Source organism: Tinamus guttatus, unplaced genomic scaffold, assembly GCF_059628265.1.
Source record: "Tinamus guttatus ecotype Peru unplaced genomic scaffold, ASM5962826v1 Tinamus_guttatus_pri_ptg000408l, whole genome shotgun sequence".
Lineage (NCBI taxonomy): Eukaryota > Metazoa > Chordata > Aves > Tinamiformes > Tinamidae > Tinamus > Tinamus guttatus.
The window spans coordinates 1,103,393-1,128,166 of record NW_028288942.1 but is presented as its reverse complement, the minus strand read 5'-3'; the positions used below and the strand labels follow the sequence as shown (position 1 = coordinate 1,128,166).

General features: G+C 43.4%; 1 protein-coding gene across 1 annotated transcript in view; it reads right to left on the bottom strand.

Moving 5' to 3' along the window:
• A2M (alpha-2-macroglobulin) overlaps positions 1–24,172 on the bottom strand; it is a 30,097-nt gene extending 5,925 nt beyond the window's left edge. Inside the window, exons 1-27 of the mRNA XM_088531346.1 lie at positions 24,002–24,172; positions 22,377–22,560; positions 21,154–21,313; positions 19,508–19,560; positions 18,928–18,948; positions 18,404–18,572; positions 17,062–17,146; positions 16,192–16,315; positions 15,275–15,389; positions 14,935–15,044; positions 14,267–14,425; positions 12,576–12,803; positions 12,170–12,233; positions 11,586–11,728; positions 9,641–9,790; positions 8,792–8,962; positions 8,021–8,156; positions 6,720–6,834; positions 6,143–6,371; positions 5,756–5,882; positions 4,375–4,496; positions 3,668–3,719; positions 3,041–3,124; positions 2,440–2,616; positions 1,847–1,931; positions 573–729; positions 150–224 (exon numbers count right to left, since the gene is read on the bottom strand). Coding sequence (XP_088387472.1) covers positions 150–224; positions 573–729; positions 1,847–1,931; positions 2,440–2,616; positions 3,041–3,124; positions 3,668–3,719; positions 4,375–4,496; positions 5,756–5,882; positions 6,143–6,371; positions 6,720–6,834; positions 8,021–8,156; positions 8,792–8,962; positions 9,641–9,790; positions 11,586–11,728; positions 12,170–12,233; positions 12,576–12,803; positions 14,267–14,425; positions 14,935–15,044; positions 15,275–15,389; positions 16,192–16,315; positions 17,062–17,146; positions 18,404–18,572; positions 18,928–18,948; positions 19,508–19,560; positions 21,154–21,313; positions 22,377–22,560; positions 24,002–24,090 — 3,384 coding nt within the window. The 5' untranslated portion in view covers positions 24,091–24,172. The remainder of the gene's footprint in view (positions 1–149; positions 225–572; positions 730–1,846; positions 1,932–2,439; positions 2,617–3,040; positions 3,125–3,667; positions 3,720–4,374; positions 4,497–5,755; positions 5,883–6,142; positions 6,372–6,719; positions 6,835–8,020; positions 8,157–8,791; positions 8,963–9,640; positions 9,791–11,585; positions 11,729–12,169; positions 12,234–12,575; positions 12,804–14,266; positions 14,426–14,934; positions 15,045–15,274; positions 15,390–16,191; positions 16,316–17,061; positions 17,147–18,403; positions 18,573–18,927; positions 18,949–19,507; positions 19,561–21,153; positions 21,314–22,376; positions 22,561–24,001) is intronic.
• Between the last annotated feature and the right edge of the window lie 602 nt (positions 24,173–24,774).

The window sequence follows — 24,774 nt, the reverse complement described above, 5'->3', positions numbered from 1 at the left end:
ATACTATCATTTCCAGGGATGCCAAAAGTGACATCACATATAGTTCATACCACAGGGCTCAGTAACCACCTCAACATTCTTATATGGAACAGGTACTGGCCAGTACTGTACCAGCACAGAGCGTCTCAGGCTAGGGATCAGTCACGTACAGTTACAGGCAGGGGAATCTCCAGCAGTGCAATAGTGATGTAGGCTGTCAGCGTGACCTCGTTGTCCACTCCACCCTGTGGGGAACCAAAATGGTGTATGTTGATGCCACATAGCTTCTCTTCTTCAGTCTCTTCTCCCATTTCTATTGGAATGGTCCCTGCATTATAGACTATGGAAGCTCCCTGCATCATAGACCCTTAGATCATCTCCTTTCCCCTGAAGATCACGTGAAGGTATCAATGCCATTTATGTACTTTGGGTTTGCCTATCATGACTTGCATACAGGGTGGCCTCTGACTCCTTCGCTGTTGATGGCAACAGTGATCCCTATGTGATCAAGAAGATCAGCTTGACCCATCTGACTTACTGGAAAGTTCCAACCTCACAAAGCTCAGGTGAAGCCAGTCAGGAAGACACATTACCTTCATGGCATTGTTCAGGAGTGTCCCAGAGCTGCGGAAACATCCGTTCTCACGCTGTTTGTAAGAGAGCCAGACCAAGGCATCCTGGATGTGCTTCTCATCTATGAAGATGTAAGCCCGGGCTTGGGCAAAGGACTTGAGGACAAAGGCCGTGAGCCTATAAGGACAGAGAGCAGTGGGAGTGCCTGACCATATCCCATATGCATCTCAGCTGAAAAGGCACAGGCATCACCTGCCTGGAGTGAGACAAGAAGGCCTGGAGAGCCAAAGGTTGATGCGTTGTGCTACAAGTATATTATATCTTCACTTCAAAAAACATGTCCATTTCTTTCCCTGATATCTTCTCACTCCCTTCACTCATAAAACTCTGTGATCCTTCTGTGCTGAACTTACAATTAAGAGGACAATAAGCACTAATCTATACCTAAACAAATCTCTCTGGAAAAACAGCAGATAATTGCATGTCAGTTAACTCCACATAACAATAAAAGTCAAAATGGCAGGGAAGAAGAATTTAATCTCTGGAAGCTCATGGTATGCTGGCAGCACTGCTGCATTGGCAATCCATCTCATGGATTTCTCAGAACTCCCCAGATGTTTCAGTAAAACTGTGAATAAGGAAGAACAGATTAAAAGAATCTTTGCTAGAGCTGCTACAAGCCACCATGACAGAGACAGCCACATATGTGGAGAGAAGTTAAAGTGCTGTCAAGATACAAGTGTTGCTTCAGAAACCACAAGCAAACAGAATGTTTGCTTGTTTTTATCCATATCCAAAGTTCATAATGCAAGGCAAGGAGATACTGGAGCATCTCAAAGCTTTGCAGGAGATATTGATGCAGTAAAAGCTGGCAGCATATACTCTCCTACACACATATATAATCATTATCATCCTTTCTACTTATATGGGGACACTTTCTCAGCAGATTCTAGTCTAGAAGAACTGCCACTGCAATTCTTCAGCCTCCTTTAGTTGGCATGTGAAACTGGTGCTCCCCTCTTTCCAAATTCCTATTTCTGCCTTGCCTATTATGGTCTTCAAAGCTACTGGTGGGAAGAGGTTCTTCAGCTAAACAACTGGCTCATGCAGCCTATTTCATCAACAGGGTGACTGTGGACTGTGACTGTGGCCATATGCACTCTGGAGTGGCCACTCTAGAAAGCCTGCTAGCCTAGAACTGCATTCCACATTTACTGTCATGCAACATTTACTGTAACTGTGTAAGTGAGAAGGAAGAATATGTAGAGGAGGCATGGGCAAAACTGAATCTCACCAGGTGTTTCCTGGTTGGCCATAACGTGGTCCAAAGGTGCTGTAAGAGCCATCTGGGTGCTTGTAGTTCAGCTGCCTCTGATAACCTGCAACATAAAGTTAAAGCAAGATTCAGATGCCGGAGAAAGTCTGATGAGGGATGTGGGAAAAAAAAAAAAAGCCATATCAGCAAAGACAAAGGAGGGAGGGGCAGGGAGAAAGTCAGCTCTACCCTAGTCAATAGGCAGCACTGATACATGCCCCCTGCAATCACTGCTAGTAGCTTCTACCGCATGAGGAGAAAGAATCTTCTTTAGAAAAAAGGCAAGGCACACTGATCACCACGGACAAACCACCGTAACAGGTCATCTAACAAGTGTGCGCTGCATTGCAGCTCTATGAGGGAGCACGGAAAAGTAGATGCAATAATTGGATACCTTGATAATTAAGCAGAAAATAACAAAAGGAAAGCATGGAAGAGGCTCCTCAGCAGGTACCACCTGAGCAAAGGAAAAGTTCTCTCTGCATAACTGGCAAACATTGCCAGAAACACTCCAGGCAGGATCCACCAAAAAAAAAAGCCAAAGCAGAAGCAAAAGTCATGTCCCTGCTCACCGCTCACTAAGTATCCAATGGCCTTAGACTTGACCTCCTCGCTCAGCTGCTCTGTCTTGTTCAGATAGTCCAGGATGTAGATGTTGGGTGCAAACAGGACCATGTTCTGCTCCCCACAGCCAAATGGCATCCGAAGGAGTTGATGCAGATTCCGCATGGCAGTGCCCATGATGTCCCCTAAGGAAAAGGAGACACCACAGGCAGATTAGCAAAACTCAGGCCTTGCTGGCAGAATCAGAGGGAGTTACAGAACAAGAGAAGCAGAAGAAGACAGAGAAGAACAGAAATAAATTTTATATTGATAAAGACCCTCTAATGAAACACAGAAAAAACAGAAAAAAAGAAGAGAAAGGAGAGAAAGTTTAAGGCTCTGGTAACTGAGCTTTAGAACCAAAATCAGATAGAGATTTAGAAAAGGGGAAAGAAAAAGCAAAATTGGAAGGGAAGGTCCTTGTGAGAGAAGTGATGGAAAACATAAGGGAGATGTACTGAGAATCAGGAGAAAAAGCTGTGAGGTAGGAGGCCAACACTATCAGACAGTGAGGCAGACATAGTACAATATCATTTCTCACAAAAGATCCTTCCAAGGTTGCTCACTCACCTAGCACTGAGAAATATGCTCTGGCTGAGTTTTGTACCACATTTAAGGGAAGTGATAGGGAAATCGTCTCTTTTGCAGGCTCTCCTGAGAGGAAAACAAAACACAAACAGCTTTAATGCAGCACCCAGAATTGCCCAATGAGGAAGGAGGCCCCACTGAAACACCAAATAAGCTTCCTTTTTCCTTTAACCCTTCCTAGAAATGTCTTGTTTCACCCACTTCATCTTCCCTAGCTATGAGGCAGTCTCTGCCTGAAAACACCCACAGCCACTGCTAGGCGTTACACATCTTATCTCTAAGGCTTTTCCCGAAGGAGCTGGAAGACGAGAACCAGAGAGACAAAACTCCAATGCCAGAGAACAAGAGAGGAGAAATGGGAACACTTGTGCTAAAGCCCAGCTAGGTCATATCCTGGTGCTTAGGCTTGATCCCTACAATCCATATCCTAGCTATTTCTGCATTAGCTTCTAGGCAATCAGGAGATATACCTTGGTTATCTAGAAATATCACCCTGTCTGAAAGACTGTAGAGACGGCACTTCCTTCCTCCCCCAGGAAGGGTGGAGGATATCCCACCCTTCACCCCACAAAGGAGCCAAGTGGAGAGAAAGGAGAGAGAATGCCTTACCTTTTACACAGAGGACATAGTTATGGGCTGTTTCCTTTTCAATTCCTTCAGGCTTGGGTGGGATGGAGGAAAAAAAGAGAGGTGAGAGCACTAGTATCTTAGGGTACAAAGAAAAATTAAGAACACTGCATCTATCTGTCAGAATACAACATCAGTATAGCAAAGTAGCATTTTCCTAAAAAGAATATTCAGTACTGCCATGCAGTATTTAATTCTGTACCACATAATAATATCAACAACTGCCCTTTCCATAGGAAAAGAATAATCTGTAAAATCTTGCCACTTTCCCATGGGATGGGGTTTGGGAGGAGTTTTGTTCAGGAATCTAACTCACATAGGTGTTTTTGAACCCCTCACCTTCATCCTGGTACCAGACAGTTTAGAAGGTGGTTTGCTTGGCTATTCAACTAGCAGTGCTGCAAAATGAGAAGCTGTAAAGAGGATTTATTTCAATAGGAGGTCACAGATAGAAGATATAGGGAAGGAAGAACTGGAGGAGGAATCCTGTTTCAGTGAGAAATGGAGGGCATTTAAAGCGTTAGGAATGGCACATTGCCCAGTGTTACAAAGCTGCAGTCTTTATGCAGCCCTGTCAATCAGATCATCACATTGCATCGAGAACTCAGAGATTGTTGTTTCACACAGATAGACAATGCAAGCTCTAGCCTATGGCAAAGCTCAGTTATTCCCAGCCACAACACACATACCTCCACTAGCAGCTGTCTGATCACTGTGTCCTTCCGCCCTTTCTCAGGGGTCTCCACTATCATGTTCCCACAGGGCTGTTGGTCTTTCAGGGCCTCAGCACTCACTGAGAATTCCACTTGCCCTGGAAGAAAGAGGTGCAGATGCAGGGTGCTTATGGTAGGCAGTGCAGGCGAGACAGAGTCATTGACAGTTCTGGAAATTTCAGACTGCAGGTCCATGGGTGGGAATTTCCCATAGTAGCAGGGCCCTGCTCCTTTTCCATAAGAACACAGCTCTATCAGGATCCATCTGGAGGCAGATGGACTGCACTGCCATGACAAGTGACTGTTTTCATGCCCTTTTTTCCAGTACCTAGGACACCACAACGGTGGAACCCACCAGTTCCACTGTCACACCATAGCTGCTACCACAGCATGTACCAGCATCAGTGAAAGAAAAAGGTGAGGGCCCCATAGGATGTTCATCTGATCTCTGGCCTAGCTGGCAGAATATCCCTACTGCCAGAGATGTTTCTTGCTTCAGAAGTTGTTGCCCAATAGCTATAATGTTTGGTGATATTGCCAGACGTGACCTTGGACACTACGAGTCTGCTAGCTTTTGCTTGCTGGGTGACTTCATGTGAGCCAGTCAGCCAGCTGCCCAGCATTTCCCAGGAAATGATGTATTTCTAAAACCAGATACCGAACTGGAAGCACAGCATGGAGAAACCCTTTTCCTTGGCAAGGTGGTTAGCCAAAGAGAGCAGGAATTTTCATTGGGAGATGCATTTGCTTAAAGGTTAATTTCTTAATTATCTACCAGAGGAAACGAAAAAGCAGACAGCACACAAGATGATGATTCTCATTACTATGCTTATGAGTAAAATGAGTTCATGACAGAGTTTTGAAGCCAGGTTTGGTTCTAATTGGCATATCCACCAAGATCAAAGCTTTGCGGTTGATCGGTGATTTTCTACCAGGCTTCAATTTAGCATATTTTCCCCACCTTGGGCAGAGTGGCTGCTAATCTGTATTGCAATCTATGGTTTCTTTTAAAGGGCATATGTATAGCCAAATGTGTATCTCATGCTGCTGAACACCTGAAGGAACAGATTCAGGGCCAAATATTGCTACAGAGTGAAGAGAGGCCTGCAAGGCTCTGTAAGGTGCCACTATGAATAGGGTACCAATGCCCAGACATTCCTCTTATACAGTAAGCCCATTCCTCTTTCAAGAGACACATTTCTAGAAGCCCACTCTGGTCAGTGTCACCTGACAAAGAGAACAGAAACAACTAACATCCATCCCCCTACAGGCGCTATAAAGAATCTGATCCTCTACTTCCACCCAACCTCCAGCCTCATCCCTCCCTGAAGACATGTCAGTGACCTTAGACTTTTACCTAGAGATCTGGAAGTCACCAGCCAAGACACTGTTTTTCTTCCATTCTCACAGAGACAGGAAGATTCTTCTTCCTTTTCCACTGGGGTAGCCATGAAATTAGTAGATTGAGCTAGAGTCAGACTAACCTGCGAGGTGTAGAGAGAGGCATAGTCAGGGAGAGGTCATCATAAGAGACAGTGGGAGCATCAGGGAGCTAGGAAGAATCAGCAGTAGTCTTGTACCAAGGACTGGAATGGTGGATTTTAGCATTCAGAGAATGTGGAAGCTATAATAATTTTAGGGATAAGGGATATAAGGCTACTCAGAGATGAGATTGACAGTAGGTGAAGGAAAGAGGTGTACATGAAGGCACATACGTGCACAGAAGGATTTAAACATCCCTTACCCTGATGCATGCTGTCAGGTAGTTGAAAACAGTGGCTTTGAGCGTGAAGGCCTCACCATACACGACAGAGTAGGGCAGGGTGAGCTCTACAAAGTAAGGCTGGAAGGCTCTGAGGGACACAGTCGGGGACATCCCAAAGCCAGTATGTGTCGAGGTGCAGAATGCATTGGCTTTCCATTCGGTGATGGTGTCAGGGATGGTCACATCTAGCTCAGCATTTCCCTCTGAGCTGGTGACAGACAGAGAGCAAGAAGAGATTGTGGATCTTTATGCTATTTTCAAGACTATATGTATACCTGCCAGCCTACTAAACAGTACTTCCTGTGTGAATGATGGGACATAGTATGTTTATTGAAGGGCCACTCCCATTTATCGCCTTCCAGCCCCCTGCCGCTGTCTGGACAAACCTAACCACAGTTGCAAGTAATCCCACCTCAGTGGATTGCCAAGTAATCTCTGCAAACAATAAAAGATTTTTGGGGGGACTGAAAAGGCACAGAAAACACGTGAGATTCATGTTCGCACTTTATAAAACCCATTTAATAAAAAAAAGAGAGAACCAACACAAGCTACTCACCTTACAGGTACTATACTCCAAATCCAAGTTTCTGGGAAATACTTCCGAACTGTCTCTGTCACCTCTTCAGGAGATGCTAACCTGCTGTACAGTGGACCTGCCATTCCACTACGATCTGAATGTGATGAGGTGGAAAGGAAATCTGCTAACATGAATTTCAAACAACAGAGATCTACACCAGCATGATCCTATAGTTTGAGAAACTGACAATCTATGTGGTAATCAGAATCTGTTCTGACAGCAGACAGTTGCTGAGCAGTGAGCACTGGTACTAATAGTATCAAGAACAGGATTTATTAGCAAGGGCTATTCTTCCTGCATTTCCCACTGGTTTTCAGAAATACTCATAATGTGAGGTTAAAGCAAGAATGTTCAAGCACAAAACCATTTATGACCTAGTGTGCCTGCAGCCCTTTCCCTTTCAGGTACACTGTCTTAGAATGATATCCTTCGCCGTCCTGTAAGACCGGCTAGCAAGTTAAAATAATTAAGAAGCCTCCCTCCTGCCATTTAGCAACCTGTGTCATAAGCTGAAATTGTTTTAAAACTGGCTGTGTATGGATAAAAAGCTGGAGGTGTGTATGGATAAAAAGCTCTACAAAAGAGCAGGTTAATGCACCAAGGGAAGCCTCTGAATCAGTTATCCAGCAAAAAAACTCAAAAACCCTCAGATTTTCCAGCATGTTCACCTTAATAAAACCACCAATTAAGACTTTGAAGGGATTATATGACTAACTCTGCCTCCCAAAAAACTTCAGTGTAAGAGTTAAGACAATTCTTAGAAATAGAGCAAATCCATTTCAGCCAAAGCTTCTGCCAACTGCCTCTTAAGGTTCTAAGTCCCTGGAGTGCAACCTATGTATTTGGCACTAAAATTTTTCTCATCCATTTTATTTGGTTTTGTTTTGTCAGAAGACATCCCATCTCAGTGAGGACAGGCTGAAGATGGTGTTTGAGACCCCTTAAGCAATAGCCAGGAAACAAAGTCTACTGTAAAATCCTAGTAAATAGAGAAAGCAGCAGCACAATAATATCCTGCGCTCTGTCAGAGCCTCTGGAAAAAAATATTGTCCTACTGACTTCCAACAGAAATTTATCAAAGTTAGTCTGCAAGCTTCAATAGTTCAGCAAAAGAGACATGTCCTGAACTCATGAGGAAGTTGGCATCTGGGAACAACCACAAAAATACTACTTCCAAAGGTTCAGTGCACAAACACAGCCTTTGTTTGAGGGAAATACCCTGAAATACAGACAAGATTCCTGCTCAGAACAGAGGTGATAGCAAGGTGCTGGCCCTTTACCGCTTGTCCGGAGTGCATGCATTTCAGGCAGAACTCCACCGACTGAGTGACTGACTTCTAGATACATAGGATTCCTAGGGCTGCAATACCAAGGTTTCTTCACCTTGGAATTCGTAAAAACCTTTAAACCCATTTCCTATGAGAGAGAAAAAAGAAAAAGGAAAAAAGAAAACATGATTTTTGTTACTGATTCTTGCTGAGATTTGCACAACAGATCTGGCATTGTTATTTTATCATCTCAGAGGCAGAACCTGCTACTGTCTATGGTCTGGAATTTGAGCTGATCCCTGCCCCAAGCCTGAATCTGGGTGCCTCAGTGGAGGCTCAGAGACCAAAAAACAGATCCACCTATCCAGTTCTATTCTGGCTATGTGGTGAAGATGAGCCAGGGAGTAGATATGAAATCTCTTCTCTAGAAGACATCTGAGCTACAATGCAGCTCAAGAGTGAATTGATTTATTTGAGGTAATTGTAATGACACACGAATATTTAACTTCAAGGTCTCCAGTTAGAGCCTTGTGTCAAGTCAACACTAAAGTTTTTCCTGTAAGAAGGAAAAACAATATAGGCAGAATCTCTCTTTCTCCAAGACAGGGACAAAACTGGCAAGACAGGTGAAACTCATGACTGAACTTGCCTCTGGATAAAAGGTAGTGCCTTACTGTTCAGATTCATGAGCGCTTCCCTTGCTATACTGCAGCCGCCACAGTAGACTTAAGCATCCTCTGTCCTATCCCCACTCCAATCCTCAATGATCAGAGAGAGCCATACCTTGAGGATGCTGTAAGTATCCTCTTCGTTCACATCCACTAGTGGAGAATAGGTGATCCCATTCACAACTATGTTCTTCAAAAGGACACAGTCCTCTAAAGGATCCTCCAAGCTCATGTGTGAGCCATAGCTATAGTCATGTAATTCCTTCACTGGAAGCAAATCATACACCTGGGTAGAAAGAATAAGTTGCATTTTCAATACCTACTGTTACAAAACACAGCTGAGGGAGACGGGTGCAAGCACCATAACTGTCACAACACCTGCACATGTATCCATACAATCATGGTCCTCTCCATGGTGAGAGCAATAGGAATTCGGAAGCCCAGAAAATTTGGAAGTCCAAATTTGAAGATACTCCCTCTTGCACATGTTGGTCTAGTTCTTATGGATCAGGTATATTAATAATTATATAATCTGGCAGGCCCAGCTGCAGTTCTTTGTCCCTGTTCAGGGGTTGCCTTTTCCTGCTTGGCATAAAGGGAGTAAATTCTCTGACACTTTCAGATACTACTCAAAGAAAATAAATTAATAGCCAGACAGAATAACAAAAAACTATTAAATATAAGATAGTTTTTGGCTCTGGCCAAGAGAAGCAGCCCCATTGAAAGAGATTCCCAATTACAGATGAACTGAACTGAAAGAGATTCCCAATTCCCTACAGTTATGCAATCCTTGAGAAATGTCTGCTGCCCAGTTCTTTTTGTGCATTGAAAGGAAGATGATGAACATGGCAGAATATTTCTGTGTCAGCACTAGCAGGAATAATTGATCACTAATTTTCATCCCAACATTGGGCTACTTGTATTCTGACCAGGTCCTGAGGTACTGCACAGACTTAGCACTTACAGAGCTGGGTGACAGTTCAGCTTCTGGCTTCATGAGGAGAACACTCTTGTCCACGGCACGGACAGCGCAGAAGGAGTCCGGGGAGGCTCTTATCAGCAGGTGAGTGTCAGAAGAAGGCAGGCCCTCAGAAGGAGAGAAGCTCAAGCCCACCTGTTACCATAGGAAAAGTTATGTCTCAGATACCCTCAGCCTTGCAAGACTTTTCCCTTCAGTTATGTTCATCAGTCCTAACCTTACAAATGCCCCCATGCATGCACACTCACACACCTCTCTTTCCTGCTGTAGAGCTGAGTTTTCTTTCGGCAGTGACAGAAGAATCAACACTAACAATCCTTAGCACATTCAATATAAGGATTACTCGTGTGAATTTAAAGGCAATTTAGGATGTTCTGGCCACTGTGAATGCAATGAGATGATCCCACAGAGTGGTTAGATCTGTTTAGGCAGCTGGGTATGGTGTTAAACTAGGTCCAGCCTCTGTGCAGCACTCAGATACTTCATGTGAAGGGACAACAGGCCTGCAGAGAGCTCACTTGGCATGATGTCTTGGAGAAGTATTGTAATATTTACTGTCTGGCAATGGTTATGAAGAACTGGTCTGGTGGGTGCATCCCACTGCCAGACTAGTGTGCCTTCCCAAAAATCTAACTTCTAACTTTAAAAAACCCTAACAAACCCTGCTCTACAACAGTTTTCCAGCAGAAGTTGTTTTTCATCACAATCTCACATGCTTTCATAATAAGATGTCTATTCTGCATAAATCTTCCCTCTCCTCCACAGAACAAATTCTTCCCTGCCAAAGCTTTCAAAGTCTCCTTAGAGCAAAAGGTTTCCTAACAATGTAGGACAAGCTGCCAGTGTCCCTGGTGTCCTAACCAAAACACACTAGGCCTTCTGCTGATACTCCTGCCTCTTCCAGGGCAGTCTCACAACACTGAGAACAAAAAAGCAATATTCTTCAGGAAATGGCAGAACAAGGACCTCAACAAAATTGCTACAGGAAAAACATGTAGCACAGATATGGTCCAAAGTTTGTGTCAGCTGTACTGATACCAGCTCTGAAACCAGGAAACTTTTGAAAAAAAAGAGAAGCAGATAAATCATGTGATATTTTTCAGCTTTCACTGAGACCTAGATACAGTGTGTAGATTGACCTTTGAGATATGAATACATTTCAGATGACCAAGCTCCTACATTGACACCTGTTCTCAAGAAGTCATTTAGCTTGGCTTCAAACAGCGCAAGGAGTTGTAGTTAGCAGTGTTCTGTCTACCATTATGAAGCCCTCCAGGGCATCTGTGAGGCTTCTCTATTCTCTACTCTGACTGCTCAAATATCATGCTACTCTTCTACATGAGAAATATGTCAGAGAATCATAGGGGAATCATGGCACACATGCTAACAGAAGGCTTTTTTCTTCTGCCCTCCTTCAGTCTTACTGGTGCAACTGAAGCACTGTTTGTTGTTCATATGTAGATTGGAGATTATTGTAGATTACAATGGGAGGATGAAACGTAGGGGAGACAAAAGATCCAAAAAGTACTAACTCTGCTTCTTGGATTGAGACTGCATGTGTGTTTTACTTGTACTGCATGATCACACAGGCTGCCGCGTTGTGGCTGGAATAAATTTGCAGGAAAAGGAACAGAACATATGGGCTGAGTATAACTAAAGGCATAAAAGAGGCCTCCCTTTTTCTTACTCTACTGACACAGGGCCAGTAGAGAGATCATGGATGTGATTGGCTGTGAAGAGGAGCTTTGGCTGTGTAGTCTCTCTAAGGACCTTTCACCACCAGTTGATCTCCTCCAAGTCAGCACAAAACAGTAAGCAATGAATCTATCTAAAACTGGTAGGCAGCTTCTCCAATGATTAAAAAATCTAAATAAATGAACATGTCCAAACATCAGTTTAATGTTTGCTCTCTGAAAAAGTAAACACTTACCTTATTGCTGAAACAGCTTTCTACTTTGAACTTGACTGAATCGGCGATAACCTCCCTGCCGGGGGAAATGGTGTAGACAAGAACTTGGGCCACGGGAGCAATGTCAGCTTGTACAGGCAGTTGTATCAAGAAGACCCCACTGGCTAGCAAACAAAACAAAAGCAAAAAGTTAAGGGACCTGTTCTCGGAGCACGTAATTTTCTAGGTTCGACCTCATGCTGAACTTCATCCCAGCCACGATGAAACCAAGTGGGAAGCATTTGTGCCCACAGAGATATGTAAGCCTCATTGTCTGACTGAAAAGGCCTGGTTCAAGTTCTGCTTCCCACTGCATAAGCATGCTGACTTCTGGTCCAGCTTCTATAATCAGACCATCGAACTGCAAATCCTAAGAGCTTTGGAGCCTTAAGGAATGCAGTGATCACAAGAAAGAGAACTGGCACATGTAATTAGAGAAAAGTCTATTCAAAGTCCAAAATAAAAGTAGAGAAAACAAAGCCTCCACATGTACACTATTTTAGGGGACAGGGAAATGTGGACCCCCAGAGAAGCAACCTGTGTATCTGCCACTGTCATACACTCACCACTTTCATCGTCCAAATCCAGAGTGTTTGTTCCCGCTTGCTTAATGATTCCTTTGGCCATCACCTTAACAGAAGGAGATATTCCCCTGTGATTGAGGTTATACATGAGCCAAACCTTAAAGACAGGGAACCTGACAGGGGAGTAACTGAGCTGTGTCTGCCGGTTGCACCCCTGTACAGTTGCTCTCTCCCCGTCTGCAGAGGAATCCCAGGGTTCACCCCAGGGGCAGTGGGACATCCCCCCTCTTCTGCATCTAATGTAGGCCCTCTTTTTTTCTGTGGAAAAGAACATATTAAGGATGATGGGAAACTATTTAAAGTCTGCTGCCCAAAACCACAATTTCCTTCTCTGTGGCCCCTTATAATTACCAATGACAACATGATTGTTTGGCAAGTGCCAGCTTACCAGGTAGAAAAAGACAACTTTCTTCTTCTCTCCTGTGGCCTCTGGTGTAAGGATATAGTGCACTCGTACCTCCGTGGTGGAGCCACAGCTTAGTGTCTCAGACTTGGGCTCAATTTTGAGGAAGCTCTTACTGGGCGAGTAAAAACGTTTTACTTGGAGATACCCATGTATATATTGTGGAACAACCCAGGAACGCTCGTAGCAGTAGGGATGTGTTTTGTGAGTTGCCTGGAAAGGGAGAAAATATTTATATAGCTACTCAATGACAGGAGTTCAACTGGAGCCAAATTTCATGGCCTGATATTAAAGTTTTGCTATTTCTTGTACTAAAAGGTGGACAGACTACAAAGAGCAGACACTCTACAAAAAAAAAAAAAAGGCAGGGGGGAATAAAGAAACAAACAAAATACAAGTTTGGAAGATGCAAGGCAATGGGAGCATCCTCAGAAAGTCATTAGGAATGATCTTTCTGACAGAGAAGCTGGGGTTTGGCTCAGACAGTCTGTATTGCACTATTTGTTTATTTACTGTTAGTATCAGCTCAAGAGTTCTTTACCAAAATATCCAACCCTAATTTCAAGTTAGTTTAATAAGAAAAGAAGTTGATTTATACTTCTCATTTTTGTTAATGGTAGTGAAGAACAGATGCAACTGTTCATATGGGGGTTTAAGAGTGCCAAAATCAAGCTATGGTGCAATGGACAAGGAGGAAAAATATCTGCCTGGAGAAGTAAAAAACCTAAATCAAACATAAGGTCAGAAGGTGAGAGAGTACAGGTCTTATTAGCAATGACAGCAAGGAGAAGATATTTTACATTTGGAAGGATGTTATTTCAGCATTTTGCATGTCATGCATTCTCTCATTTCCTTATCTTTGTCACTATGCTTAGGAATTCTTGTTTTCTACTCGCCTTGTAAACTTGTGTAAATTTCACACACATTGTAGTAACTTTGTGCAAATTTCACACACATTGTAGAATAATTTCAGAGATCTTAACCTGAGGCAAGAGAATTATAAAGAGAAGACAGAATATAATTTTAGATCTAGAACCTACTCTCTCCCACTGTGAGATACTAGAAAACTTGCATATTACACACACATTGCATTTTCCAGCAACAAAAGGATGCTCAGAAATACTTATTTATTACAGATTATTGTATTCCACAATGGGTAGAGATTTTTTAAGTTTCATATTCTTTTTCTCTATATGGCTTTAAAAAAAAAGGAAGAAAGAGGAGGGCTCAGAGATTTAGAATGCTAAATTAAACCCTAAGAGATGTGGATTGCTCTAACCGCTACAAAGGGTATTTGATGAGATAACTGGGAAATCACATAACTGAAAAGACAGTAAAGCACCATCAGTGCTTACTTAGAGAGGTTGTAGAATCTCTACCATAGGAGGTTTTTAAAATGGGATAGATTAACCTGAGGCAGATTTGTCTAGGTACAGTTAGTGATTTCTTGAAGAAGAATAGACTACATGAACTCTTGAAATTCCTTCTAACCCTATACTGCAATAGCCAAGCAGAAATCCAGTATCTACGAGCTAAATACAATAGCTGGGTTTGTTTTATGCCTATTTCCACCACACTGGAAAGAGAAGCTAAGTTCTTTTGCGTATATAGTACAAACATCAGTTTCTTCTAGCCTTGCTGATCACTTCGTCATCTCCTTGGTCCCCAGGACTCACTCTAATTCCAATAGAATTGAAGTCAAACGTGGAAGTGTTCAGGGCAAACCACGCTCGGCCCTCTTCATTTGTTGTGTATTTGGTGGCCTGGCCTTCATTTAAAGAAATCGTTATGGTTTCATTGGCAATTGGAATACCAGACCCATCTTCGAGTTTCACCTGGAGGAGTAAGAACAATTCAGTATAGAAGGAAAACAATACCTACCAGATGATCAGACTGATATTTCATGAGGCTAAAGGTCCATGGCAAATCATGGGACCATGTCAGATAGGGAATTCTCCATTATACTTTACATGTACATCACCAGTCTTTTTCAGACAGCTGCAAACTTTCTGATTTCTTTGGATCTTTATTACCTCCCAACCCTAGGTGAGAGTAGTGAGCATGGAGATGACATGTCCTCACAGCTGTTAGGCTTCTTGGTCAAGAAGATACCAGAGAAGCAGAACTTTGACTTGCTTTAAGAAAGGAAGCCCAAGGACAGACGGGTAAGAATAAGATCTATGCTCTTACCTGTTGTAGTGTTACTACAGAGCCTGCAGAGCACAGGAGGCCCACAAGGATTTACTGAGGTCTACATCTTTCATAGAGGGGAATACATATCCATCCAGCAGGTTCAGTAGCATGAATGGCACTCATAAAATTCCACTCCTTATAGTTTCCCTACCTGCCCAAAGAAAGGGATTCCAGGTTTGTAGCGGGAGTCTGTCTCCTCAAATGTGATTTTACTAATTGTGGTTGTGATCTCAGAGAAGCTTGTTCCAGTCAATTCCACTCCTGTAGAAAGAAGCACAAGAATTACTTTTTCTTTGCCTGACCAGAATTACTCTTCCTTCTGGTCAACTTTCCTTTGCTAGATAAGCAATTCAAATAATGTTCCTGGACTCTAAGGAGGAAAGCTTTAGGACTCTAGAACTGGAAGCCTGCTTTTGCCCCTACCTGACAGGTCCCTGTGCTGCTTTTCTCCTGGTTTGCTTAAACAACTCTTTGACCCAAATGATACATACCTGTCTCCTCCTCTTTAATCTTAGCCTCCACATGGAGCTTATTCTGATATCCCATTCTCTTGAGCTGGAATAACTTGGTCTTTACCACTTTAGAAATACAGCCATGGTTGTCTGTCTGTTGGAGGAAAACAAACAAGATTCTTATCATCTCATGTTCACGATGTGTACGAAACCTAATGAACTCACCATTGTGTATTGCCTTGAAGTGTAGGAAAAGCCCATAACTTCACAGGGCATTCTCTTCATTATTTTTTAGAATCACTGGAAAACATATAGCTTGTCAAGGAGCATTCTGAGCAACATTATAGCAATGAGTTTCCCAGGCTTGAAACTTAGGAGATTTCTTGTTTATGTGTGTGGTTCTGAAGTCTGAAATTCCAAATAGCTGACATAAATGCATAGGGAGTTATTTAGGCATTGTCACACTGGAAATGTTTGCCAGGTATCAGACACATTAGCAGACACCCACTGGCTTAAAACGCAAAGGCAGTATGACTGATACATAAGCCAAAGCCAAGGTATGTGTACAGAGAAGATGACAGCTTTCCAAAGTTTGCCACCTGTCCTCAGCATCTTTGTCTCCAAGGCAGGTGTCCACAGTAAAGGGAAGGGTTGCTTGGAACAGAGATTGGATTAACTGATGTATTACATTCTTTGTTTAGCATAGTTAACAATAATTGTGAGAGAATTGTAGGGATGACATGTAGAAAGCCTTGAGGAAGGACTATGAGCGTGTCTTCTGCCTTTTCTCTTGTCTTGGCACTTTTCCATAGCTGTAATTACACTAGTTTCTATCAATGTCTCTCTCTTCTCACGCTCATACTTATACACTCCATCAGAGCAAACTTATACCTACAGGACACATTCAGTACACAATATTCTCTCATATCATCCTCATAAGAGTAATTATGACTCACCTTCCCAGAAAACTCATCGCACACTGCCTTAGCGTCTTCTCCATAGCAGTTGGTGGCTGGAGATTCAAACCTCCGGCATACACGGAAGCTCACAAGACCAGGAACAGGCTTTCCAAATGTGTATCTACCAGCAAGGAAGGTTGAAAGAAAAGCATAGCCATTATAAGCGGTAAGAGAGATGGAGAAAAACAATTAGCCCACCCTCAGGGGACTGTTCCCTAGAGCTGCCTCCAGGACATGTTAGGTATTTAATATAAGGTACAAATTCGAGAGCATTTTAGGATCTAGCCTTGGGATGAGAGGCAGGAATACCCAATCTTATAGTAGTGATTTCACTTTTGGGAATAAAACATAACTCTGCAGAAACCATTGACCATAATGCTTATTTAATAGAAGGCAGACCTTGTCTCAGAATGTGTTGCAAGTATCTGCACCACCACCTGATTCTGCTATAACTGTTTTGTGTATGTATTTGCATAGCCTCTTTCAGCTCAGCTTGCAGCATCTGTTGTGATTCTCCCTTCAGGATGCTGGGATGACACCACATCACAGAATCGAGTGAGGTGTTCCAAAGGAAATGGGCAACTCCATTACTTTCCCCTCAGCAGTGACAAGAGAAGCTATGCTTAAAAAATCTTTTTTAGTTAAACTATATTGAAAACCACTCCTTAGCCCTGCAACCAGTGTTAAATACTCTATGATTCTTATGTCAGTAAGCATGTGGAAATACATAAATAAATAAATAAATAAATAAGAGCAATGGATATTTCTACATGTTACCGACATAACTGTTACAAAGCCCCAGCTGGGCCTTTAGCAGCAGCTGAAATAAAGTTAGAACTGCATGGTTAAAAGAAGAATGAGACTCACAGACCACAAACTGTCACCATCAGCTTCTCATCAAGAATGGTGATCACTCTGGGCATTTTTACTGTTACTTCAAATTTCGGCAACACTGCAGCAGAAACGACAGAACAAGTGGATTCAATTGGCAATAACATAAGAGTGAGACATGGAGGCTGCTTAGTAGCTCTTTTCACAAAGGTTCTGAAAGTCTTTCACATCTAACTAGACAATTTTAAAGGCCCAGGTCACCTGCACGTGCCACTGAAATCAAGGAGGGCCATAAGTACTCAGCAAATCATTGTGCTAGGTTAAAAAGACAGAGTTATTACTATTAAAATACAACAGTTTCTTGGGCAGTACATGAAGTTGGGTTATTAGTTCCTGAGAGGAGGGCTACATTTAATAAACAGTCAGCAGAAATATCCCACAGATACGGAGTTGGGACCACAGCCTCATCTACACATTTTGAAGGTATATAGCTCTTACCAATTTGCAAAACATAAAAATATATATATAGCTTCCCTGATGACCCATTCATCATGTGCTGACATCACACCCAAAGCCAGCTGTAGGAGGGGAAGTGGATGGCGACTGCCTTGGAAAAACTAGGAAATATTCAGAGCAGTGGAACAGTCATGCAATTGAAAGAGGACCAGGATTTTTAGAAGTCTCATCTCTTCTGCATGAGCCAGGCCCCTCCAGACCATGTAACTGGGCCTGCAGCTGGCTTGCAGAGGTATGAAGAAGGCCGTGCTTGCTGCATGGGAAGGAAGGGACATTGCATGTGTGAGTGTGTTGGGGGAAGAGGTGGTCAGAATCTCATTTTCTCGACAACCAGAGGGGTTGCTGTGAGCTGAGAACACTAGAGAAAGGCTAAGGCAACTTGTGAGCTACTGACTTAATTTGAGGGGTAGGGAAGGCAGAATCTGAACTTATGGCCCCATCTTAAACCTAAAGGTCTGAGTTTGGGAATAGCACAGAGGACACCCAGACTCATAGTATGGCAAATAGATGTGGAACTATCTGGAGATGGGGCTTTCAAAGAGGGTGCAGCTTCTGACTGCTTGTATAGACTGCCCAAATACACTTGCTCCTGATGAGAGTCTTGCTGAGATAGGCAGACAGATTTCTCTGGGGAAGAATGTTTGTATGGCCTGAGACTTCGGGAGGAGCAGAGAATGTTAGTTCAGCCCTTCAGTATTCATTCCTCAGAAGGGGATGATGCTTGGGATGGAGAAGGCACAGAGACACTTTTTCAGTCATGCTGAGTATCCTAATCAGACCCACTATGCTGTCCAATTGAACTTTCATGCTCTGCTAGGTTAGTTGCCAGAGACTTGAAACTGTGTGCAGCAGCAGTAGTTACCATATTCCTCCACAGAGAAGGGATGTTGGATTGTCTTCCCAGAAGCCTTCTGCACCACAACTGTGTAGGTCCCCTGGATGGGCTCAGAGGTGAGATTGAAGAACATCTGGATTAACCCCCCTTTTAACTCTGCCTTTGTCCACTGGTACACACGGTTTTTCTTGGGATCCTACAGAAAACAGGATCATAAGGTGACTGTGACAACAGTGAATGGCTCCAAAGAGAACTAAAAAGCCCTGGCAAAGGCAGTGAGGGAAGGCTCAATCCCAGGATTGCAAATGGCTGCAAGGTAGGAATGAGGAGTGCTAGCACAGCTATGTGAGAATCCCAGGGCTGGATAACAGAATTAGCTGTAATCGTGGTGCAGAGTACATGGTTGCTACTATATGGGTTAAAGCTTTGCATATTTGAATTAATGCTACGGGCCTTCTGTATAAGTAAGATTCATCTTGAGGCAGCTTGTAGCCACACAGTCCAGGTTGAAGTATGACAGATCTGAACATGAACTGAATGACCATACATACCTCAATGTAGACCAGCGGAAACTAGAAAGAGAAGAAATGAAACAGTATTATTCAGAATTCACATTTAGGCAGAGTGCACGCAATACGATCAAATTATCATGGCTATGACCATCATGTTTTGGGGAACAAGATGATCACCCAGAGGGATAAGGAAGAAAGACTCCGATATAGATTGACAGAGCATTATGAGGTACATCAAGGGAGTGCCACTTCTTTGTCCCAGGCATTCAATCAAGACAGAAAAGCCGGCTGAAATTACTGACTCTGGATGATCTGGAATACCAGTTAGAGCAGGCTAGCCAAGCCCATGTGCACACAGTGATAATGGCAGATTTGCTCATTGCTGAAGTATTTACATTGTCCATTTGCAGTTTCATTCTCAAACCTTTCCAATAATGCAGAAGGCAGCCTTGGCAAAAATCTGGAGATAAGATCTGGTCAATAGGAGCTGAGATAGCCTATGAACTGCGTAACTACCTCAGCATAGTGTGAGTTCTCCCCAAATGACATTTCTAACCTCCTTTTCCCACAAACATGGCTTAAGGCAGAATAACTATTGAAAAGGAGCTGCCATACTTACCACCTCGTTCAAGGGATGGAAATTTTCATCCAGTGAAACAATTCTAAACAGAACTGGAGGAGAAAGGCGAGACGGTGAGATTCTGCAATGCAGTCACCATCCAGAAAACATTGTTTGTCAACATAGATGGTACCACAGAGAACAGAATCATGAGCTACTAAAGAAATCCCATTCACGAGAAAGCCAAGTCAGGTGAGAAGGCTACCCATGTGGGAAACATTAATCACAAGTTGCTAAGAGCATGCCCCCAGGCACTATGAATATCTTACTGACCACTGCCATCAGAAACTATCTAATCATGACCACTTAGGCTGACACAGGTTGTATTTGTCAACTTCAGCTGCAAGAGTACATTCTTATATTGCACTTAACATGGGTGTTTGGATTTTGTTCTAATCAGGCTGGTTTCTTAAGAAGGATGAATGCAGCACTGTTCAGCACTGTTTGCAGTTCTTGTTGGTTTTGAACAAAGAGGGTACTCAGTCTTTCTTTTAGGACATTAGTCCCTGATGAAGAAAAATTTAGGGGATGAATAGCTGTATCGGAGATGGAAATTTCTATGATCTGTAGAGTCATAAAAATCTCCTGTGGGAAGCAGAGGCCAGACCTTGAGAAAGAAGATGTTTGCCTGCCTAGGCTGAGCGATAAGGAGCATGGATGCAGCTGCTCAGCCCGGTTCACAGGCAGCCCCCTCCGGAAATTTGTTGAAGGTGGCTGCTCGACTGGGCTTGTAGCCAGCATAACCACAGATATGCTCTAAACTAGTTTGGAAGGTCAAACACCCGAGAGGGAGGAAGAAGAGGAGGAAGGCAGGACCCTCGAATTGAGGGCTGGGGCCCTCAACTGGTACATGCGCCTGCGCACCCAGCAGGGAGAGTTGTGCAACTAGAGGCGGAGTTTGTCCACCCCCCCGGGCTGCCTCCTGGGTCGAACTGACCCTACGTGCCAGGATGCACCAGGCATAGAGGGTACAGTGCGGAGAGAGCAGGGGGCAGGGACAAACTCCTAACTCGGAGGCCCATGCTGTCTCTGCAGGAGCTGGTCAGCAACTCTCTCTCATCTGCCAGCTCAAGAGGATGTTCGGGTCCAGTATCCTGCTGGCAGGTATCACCTCATGAGTACTTATCCATACTTTGCTTCTTTTATGTGCTTTCACCTGAATAAATGCTTGATGTAGTCACCTCATTCCGGCGTGATTATTGCCGAATGCCGAGCCGATTCGGAACAATAGCCCAAAAGAAATGCCTTATACAATCCTACCTTGATGTCTTCAGTGAACAAAATCAGCTGCCACTCTGAGAGTTATTTCCTGAGCTAGCCTGAACTTTGGCTCCATTCTCTAATGGACAAATATCCAGTCATTGTCCCTTTTTTGGTGGTTTTAGAAAAGGGGAGGAAAATTTTATTGAAGAGGATCAAAATTGCATGGACAGAGCTTCCAAGGACAAACGGAGTGTGTGCAGGTACCTTTGGGTACATGTGTGTATCCTACAGTTTTCAAATTTATTCCCACACAGAGCATTTAAAACACATGCTTCAGTTATGACTGTTGTTCTGACCCTCGTTGTCAACATCTGGCCAGCATAGCCTATAAATTTCAATAGGAATTTCATTTTGAATTCAAATGTCTACCCATTCTTTGTTACCTGTCTGTCCAGGCTTGTAGATGGGCTTGTCTGTCTGGACGAACACTAAACTTTCAGAATTCTTGACCAGAACTGACTTGCGGCTCCTGAACTCCAGTGTCGCTCCTTTCACCAGTATGGTTATAAATGTGACTTGTGACTCGCTTTTTGATTTTGGAAGCTGGAGAACGGCAAGAAGACAGCTGTGTTAGTGATCATCTCTAAGGTCTACTGAAGTGAACTAACCTTTGTGAAATGAGGCATCTGACATAATCCTTATTAGGCATCTTGACATAATCTTGACATTGATTAGAGGTGAGGGAAGTTGAAATCAGGAACAAGAGACAGATCTTTACTTGTCTCACATTCCTTCTCTTTCCTAATGCAGTGCAGTGGTTATGCAAGTATTGCACAGCAAATGAATTCCCAGCCCTGCCAAGCAATTTTAACCAATATATTTTTGCTCTTTTTTTTTTGCCATCCCTAGGAAGATAGAATCATCCCTCTCTCTCAGATACTGTCCTTAGTCCCTCCAGAAGGTTTAATTTTCCAAACCAGACATAACTGACCCTTGTACACCTCTCTCTAAAAAGCAAATTAAATCTTTAGTCTGTATCTGATAAACCCAGCCAACATATACAGTGTCCCGAAGGCCAGTTCTTCAGCCTTCAGGCCAAAGGCCTTTCTGTTGACTAAGTCAGGTGATCAAGTCCTCTAGTTGCCCAGGATTGCTCCTAAAATTCTCACTTATATTAATGTACGAATTCCCTGCTTCCCTGTTTTCCAAACACAAGCAATTACATCTCCATGTTCTCACATTAATTCAGTGTATTGTATCCACAAGGCAAAAGGCATTTTACACACAGCTCTACCCCAGACTAAGCCCCCCATATGACAATGGGGGAACATATGAAGATCACATTGAAGAAGTGATCCTACGAAGGATCATATGAAGAACTATCAGAGCAAACAGCTGTCAGACGTGTGAAAACTAAACGCCCTTCTTTCTCCTGGCCTCTTCTGCTCCTGTTCTAGAGAGGGTATCGCTTTCCAGGGTTCAGCATCTCCCATTCACATAGGATGCTAAGAAGAGCTAAGCCAGAAGAAGGTGTTGAGTGTGGACACTAATGTGAACTAGAGGGAAGTGAATACCTACACAGTGTCACTCTTTCCAATACTACTCAGAGCCCTTTTACAGTTTATCCCTGACACAAGCAGTCAGTCCACAAGCATCAAATACTCACTGAAAAAGGGATACAGGTGAACACATCCTTCTCTGACACCACATCATCAATCAAGCTCCTGTTTTCCCCCTGGTACTCCAGTGTGGCACTCAGTGTCACAGACTCATTCAGGTGGGTCAGCTGAACACAGACCTTCTCATGAGTGCCAGTGGATATCAGGAAGGGCAGTAGCACCATGTACTGCCTAGGAAGAGGGGAAAACACTGGTCAAACACAGCAGAACAGGGGAAACACAGGAGCAGGAAGAGGTAACAGAAACTGCACCAAAAGAGCAAGTAAAGTAGTCTCATGGCTGCCACCTTTACAGAGAGAGGTGCAATTTCCAGGAATGTAACAAGCTTTCCATCCTGCCTGTAACAACAAGGAAAAACATAGGGATGATGCTCAAAACTAAAATAGAGCCAGAAATCCTTAAAGCAAATGCCTGGAAAAGATACCAGATTTTGGCACAATAGCAGCACTTCCTTCCAGCAGCCTAAATGCTGCCAGCATGCAGAAGAGCAAAAACGTCAAGTGCCACCTTTGTTAGTCAATGTTAGTAAGCTTCAGGAGCCACACAAATGATGGTACGTTGTGAAATAATGGCATTGACACCATTACAGTCTGTAGTTTCTTCATGCCTTGCAGAGACCCAAAAGGGCCACACTGTGGTGCCAGATCTTAAGCAAAAACACTGGAGAAAATTTAGCACTTTCAGAAAAAGCAGCACTCTACCCTGTGTTTGACCAAAGTGCTGCAGCACAGCTTTACTTTGCGGAGGAGGAAGGGACATTGGCAAAGAGAGCAGTAAGAAAGTTTCTGGGATGTTAGAACTCCTTGCGCATGGCTCTAGCTATGCACACACACAAAACACACACTCTTTAATATAGAAGCAGGTATGGGCAAACGGGAGTGAAGAAAGGATGTGATATAATACAGATATAATACTACCCTTGCAGTCTGCCAGCACCTCACAGACCTTAACAGTTATACTCATGTTTAACAGGCGTCATATAATGTTGAGAAGGAAGTTTTCACTCTATTATACACACACAGAATCACAGAATGGTTGAGGTTGGAAGGGATCATTGGGGATCTAGTCCAACCCCCTTGGTCAAGCAGGGACACCTTATTCACTAAATTAAAAAAATATGAATAATAATAATAAAAAATATGGTAATGTCAGATCTGTTACTGTGAACAAATTTGTACAAATTGAACAAATCCTATGAAACAAATAAACATTCCCTTCCTCAGGGCATTATGACCTGGGAGTAGGGAGTCAACTCAAAGTGAAGCCTTTCATTTGCTTTAAAAAATAAAATTAAAAACTAAAGGTTTAAGAAAAATGGATGTGTGTATAAACAGTTATAAAAAGTCATGTTTTAACTACTTCAATATTGAACAGAAAGTTTTGCCGAAAATTTTCAAACCATTCACTCAAGCAGCAAAAGCTATTCCTATAACATCTTATTTATTTTTATTGCTGTTTTGAGGCCCTTTGGATCACTAGAACTCCTTTTACCCAGTTCTGTTGTCTTTATGGCCAGATAAAATAAAGCTAGCAGAAGATGCCAGGGTGAGAACGGAGTCAAGAACACTACCCAGGTCTCCTGCCTGTCCAAAGAACCCCATGTTTTGCTTACGGTTCTGTGGTAGGAGAGCTGTTTCCAGAGAGGACGACGAAGAGAAGGAGGAAGATGACTGGTTTTGTTGGTAGCCTGTCCTTCCTCATGGTGCAGAGCAGGATGCGGTGAACTAAGCAAATACCAGCCTGGTCTGCTACCGCTGTTTCTCTGCACCTTATACTGCTCCTCTGTTGTCTTGTGGATCAACCCCTTTATGCTCTCCACAGCAAATAGCCTGCAGGCTGGAGGAGATAAGGGCTGTGGGCCAGAATCCACCCGGAAAAGGCAAGAGGAATGTAAGGGGGGCTGAAACTTGCAGCTCTGAATTCCCGGCAAAAGGCCAGGCACTAAGGATGAGGGGGGAAGGGAGCCTGACAGCATGGGGCTGTCTCCCTTTCGGAGAAGGGGGAGAACGGGGAGGAGTAAGGGAGGAGGGAGGGAGGGAGGGTAACAGCTAGAGAAAAGAAAAGAGCAGAGGAAAAGTGGAAGGACTCAATTCCTGGCAGAGCTGCTTGTGAGGCTGGCCAGTGCACTGATCATGGAGAATGATGGAAGAGCTGGGAGCAGAAAGTAGAGCTACTGTTTTAAATCTGTGCTGTATCCAACCCCCACTTACAGGCATGATTACGTCTAGTAAGTGAACCCTCACTTACTAGAGCAGTCTTGCTGGGTATGGAAATGGTAAATGCAAAGTTTGTGAAAACTGTCCCTCTCCACCCACTGTAATCTTTTGTGCTGCCCATTCCTGGTCCCATCAGACTAATGCTGGTAAGCAGGGCCAGAGAGTAGTT